This window comes from Empidonax traillii, unplaced genomic scaffold (genome assembly GCF_003031625.1).
Source record: "Empidonax traillii isolate 1590-97213 ecotype Southwest subspecies unplaced genomic scaffold, ASM303162v1 scaffold1574:size89603, whole genome shotgun sequence".
Taxonomy (NCBI): Eukaryota; Metazoa; Chordata; class Aves; order Passeriformes; family Tyrannidae; genus Empidonax; species Empidonax traillii.
In genome coordinates this window covers 21663-25004 of record NW_020956767.1, presented here as the reverse complement: position 1 = coordinate 25004, position 3342 = coordinate 21663, and the positions used below count along the sequence as shown (strand labels likewise).

The 3342-nt window shown below is 65.4% G+C and overlaps 1 protein-coding gene across 1 annotated transcript; it reads right to left on the bottom strand.

Moving 5' to 3' along the window:
- Nucleotides 1-644: 644 nt before the first annotated feature.
- LOC114070481 lies at nucleotides 645-1642 on the bottom strand. The gene is made up of 2 exons (XM_027907922.1): nucleotides 1037-1642; nucleotides 645-953 (listed from the first exon to the last, which is right to left on the bottom strand). The coding sequence occupies exons 1-2, from the start codon at nucleotides 1556-1558 to the stop codon at nucleotides 645-647; spliced, it is 831 nt and encodes a 276-aa protein (XP_027763723.1). The 5' UTR covers nucleotides 1559-1642.
- Nucleotides 1643-3342: the final 1700 nt, after the last annotated feature.

Here is a 3342-nt window from a genome sequence, read left to right as displayed (position 1 = left end):
GGGTTGTCTTTGGGGTCATTCCTGGGGGTCTGGTAACTCTGGGTCACGCTGGAGAATCCAGGGGATCGATGGAGCAACTCCAGTGGAGAGCTGGGAAGGGGCTGGAGCAGCAGGAGGGGCTGAGGGAGCTGGGGGGGCTCAGCCTGGAGAAAAGGAGGCTCAGGGGGGACCTTCTGGCTCTGCAATCCCTGACAGGAGGGGAGAGGCGGGGAGGGGTCGGGCTCTGCTCCCAGGGAACAGGGACAGGAGGAGAGGGAACAGGGAAAATTCCTCCTGGAAAGGGCTGTCCCCCCTGGGCAGAGGGGAGTCCCCATCCCTGGAGGAATTTAACAACCCTGTGGATGTGGCACTTGGGGACATGGCCTGGGGTGGCCCTGGCAGTGCTCGGGGATGGTTGGATTCAATGGTCTCAGAGGGCTTTTCCAACCCAAACAATTCCATGATTTGCTGATTCCCAGACTCTCTGCCCTGCACTCCAGCCTGTCCCCCTTGTCCTGTCCCCAGCCATGTGTCTCACCCTGCCCCAGCCCTGTGTTTTGTGGTGACATTCCCACCTCAGGGACCCCTCCTGAGCTCCCAGCCCCTCCCCCAGACTCACTAAAAGCCAAAGGAGCCACAGCAGGAATTCCTTGGATTCCTGTAATTTATTTCCTGGTGGCTGGGGCGTGTGGCACCCACTGTGTTTCTGGGGAGCACACAGGGGCACTGGTTCTCCCCGTGGGCTGCAGTGGGGTGGGTGGGGAAGGGGAGGCTTGGATTAATAACTCCCTGGGGAAGTTGAACTTCCCTAAGCTGGGTCCTGGTGGGGCTGGAGAGCAGGGGATGGGGAAGGCCCTGGAGGCCAAGGTGGGCAACGAGCCTGGGCTGGAGGGTGCTGAGCCCTGGCACAGGTGGGCAGAGTGGAGATGTGTTCCCTGTTCTGCTGGCTTGTCCTTGGCACAGCCCCTGGGCAATGCAGCCTTTCACACTGAGCCATCTCTGGGTTGATTATCCACTGGGAGAGATCTTTGGATCCACTGACCTCCCCCTGGCACCGCTCTTGGTGTCTCTTGGCTTGTCCTTGGCACAGTTCCTGGTCAATGAAGTGTTCCATCTGGGACATCTCCTGGTTGATTAATTCCTCCCACTGGGACAGCGCTTTGTATCCACTGACTCGCCCTTGGCACAGCTCCTGCTGTCTCTTGGCTTTCCTTTGGCACAGCTCTTGGTCAATGTATCCTTCCATTTGGGACATCTCTTGGTTGATGAGGGCTTCCCACTGGGACAGATCTTTGTACCCCTCGACTTCCCCGTGGCACAGCCCTTGGGATCTGTTGACCTGCCCTTGGCACAACTCTTGGCCAGTGTAACCTTCCCCCTGGGACGGTGCTTTGTGTCCTCGGCACCGGTCCTGGTGTCCCTTGGCTTTCCTCTGCCAGGGCTGCTGCTCCATGAGTTCTTCCAGCTGGGCCATCTCTCGGTGGATTAGGGCTGACCACTGGGACAGATCTTTGTATCCGTTGGCCTTCCCCTGGGCCAGGCTGGAGCTGGGCTTTGCCTTCCCCACGGGCATCTCCATCCTGCTGTGCCGCAGAGGGATCCGGGAGCTGCTGCCTCCGCAGGGAGGGGCTCTCCTGGGAGTGGCACCCCCAACCCCCCAGGCTCACAGTGGCCCCCAAGTCACAAAGGGACATCCCAGCACCCCAACAGCCACGGAACCACCTGGAACCTTCAGGAACCAGCCTGGGGCACCCCTGGACCTGCAGCCCCCGGTGTGCCCAGGCTCAGGTGAGTCTGGGGGTGCAGAGGGATCTGTTCCCCACCTCTGCAGGGGGATTTGTCCCCACCACGTGCAGGTGACACCACAGCAGGAGGGGACCCCCAGGGGGACACATCTGACAGGTGGCACCACGAGAAGCTCAGGAGGTTGAGCCGGGCCAGGTACAGGGGATGCACCTGGGTCAGGGCAATCCTGGCTGGCATTGGGAGCATCCCTGTGGGAAGGACCTGGGAGTTCTCATCCAGTGCCCCTGCGCTGCCAGGGCCTGTCCCAGCAGCACCAGCACGGGTGGGCGGTGGGTTCGGCCCCATTGCTGACCCCCCGGTGTCTGTGGGGTGCTGGGGGGGCCAGGGCAGCATCCAGTGCGATTCCTGCCAGGACACCCCGCGGCGCCTTTAAGGCATCTCTGCGCTGGGCTCTGGCAGCGCTGGGGGCCGGGACGCAGCCCTGAGCCCCAGCCAGCGGCACCAGGAAATTCCTGACAGCCCGGCAAGTGCTGAGCAGGCACAATCGCAGAGCCGGGCGGTGTGCCTTGGCCCCGGGAGCCGGGAATGGGGCCAGGAGCGGCCGGAGAGGGGCCGGGACTTCTGCAAACCTCGAAAGTGCCGTCACGTGGGGGCTGAGTCACGGCCGCCCCTCCTGGGCCCTTTCCAGGGCCTCGGCAGGATGCGGGAGATGCCTCGGGGCAGAACAAAACCCTTCCCAGCATCCAGCCCTGGGAGACGGACGGGGAACGGCTCCGTCCTGAGTGCCAGCCCCGTCCCCGCTCCCAGCCTGGATGGGCAAGGAGCATCCCTGGGTCATAGGGGGACCCATCCCAGAGGAGCATCCCCGGGGGATGCAGACCCGAAGGACCTCATCCCTCAGGAGCACCCCGGGATGTTGTAGGACCAAAGGACCCGTCCCGTGGGAGCACCCCCGGGTGACACAGGGCTGCAGGATCCCGTCCCACTCCCCCCTCAGCCGAGCAGGGCTCTGGGACAGATAGGATGTGGCAGAGGGAGCGGGGCCAGGGATGGGAGCGGGGCCAGGGATGGGTGCGGGGCCAGCTCTGCCCCCCGCCCGGCCCGGTGACCGCGGAGCTGCCCCCGCGGGGTGTCCGTGGCTCCCTCCCTGCCCCCTCCCCGGCTCCACAAAATCCCAATAAAAGAAGGAAAAGGCAAGCCAGGAAAGTTTCTTTAGGGCGGAAAATGAGCTCCTCTAAGTCTGGCGGCAGCTCGGGGGACCCCGCGCGGGGGGGGGGAGAGGCAGGACCCGGACCCTTCCCCGGCACCCCGGCCCTCACCCCCCGCTCCCAGCCGGGCACTGCGGGGGTCCCGGGCCGCCCCTCCCCGCCGGGCCCGACCCCTCCGCCCGCACCGGCGGCTCCGGGACCCGCCGGGTCCCCGGGCTCGGCCGGCGGGGCCACTGCGGCGGCGAGGAGGGGACCCCCGGGACCCCCGGGCACCCCCGGCGTGGGGAGGGGGCATGGGGACACGGTGACGGGACAGTGGGGACACCGCCGGGGGTGGGGACAGTGAGGACATGGTGATGGGACGGTGGGGATACAGGGGTGGGACAGGGGGGCACTGCGGGGGGTACTG

Coding starts and splice junctions, on each gene's coding strand:
- LOC114070481 (XM_027907922.1), bottom strand. CDS start 1,558: ATGGAGATGCCCGTGGGGAAGGCAAAGCCCAGCTCCAGCCTGGCCCAG. Junction 954..1,036: donor AAGCCAAGAGACACCAAGAG/CGGTGCCAGGGG, acceptor TGAAAGGCTGCA/TTGCCCAGGGGCTGTGCCAA.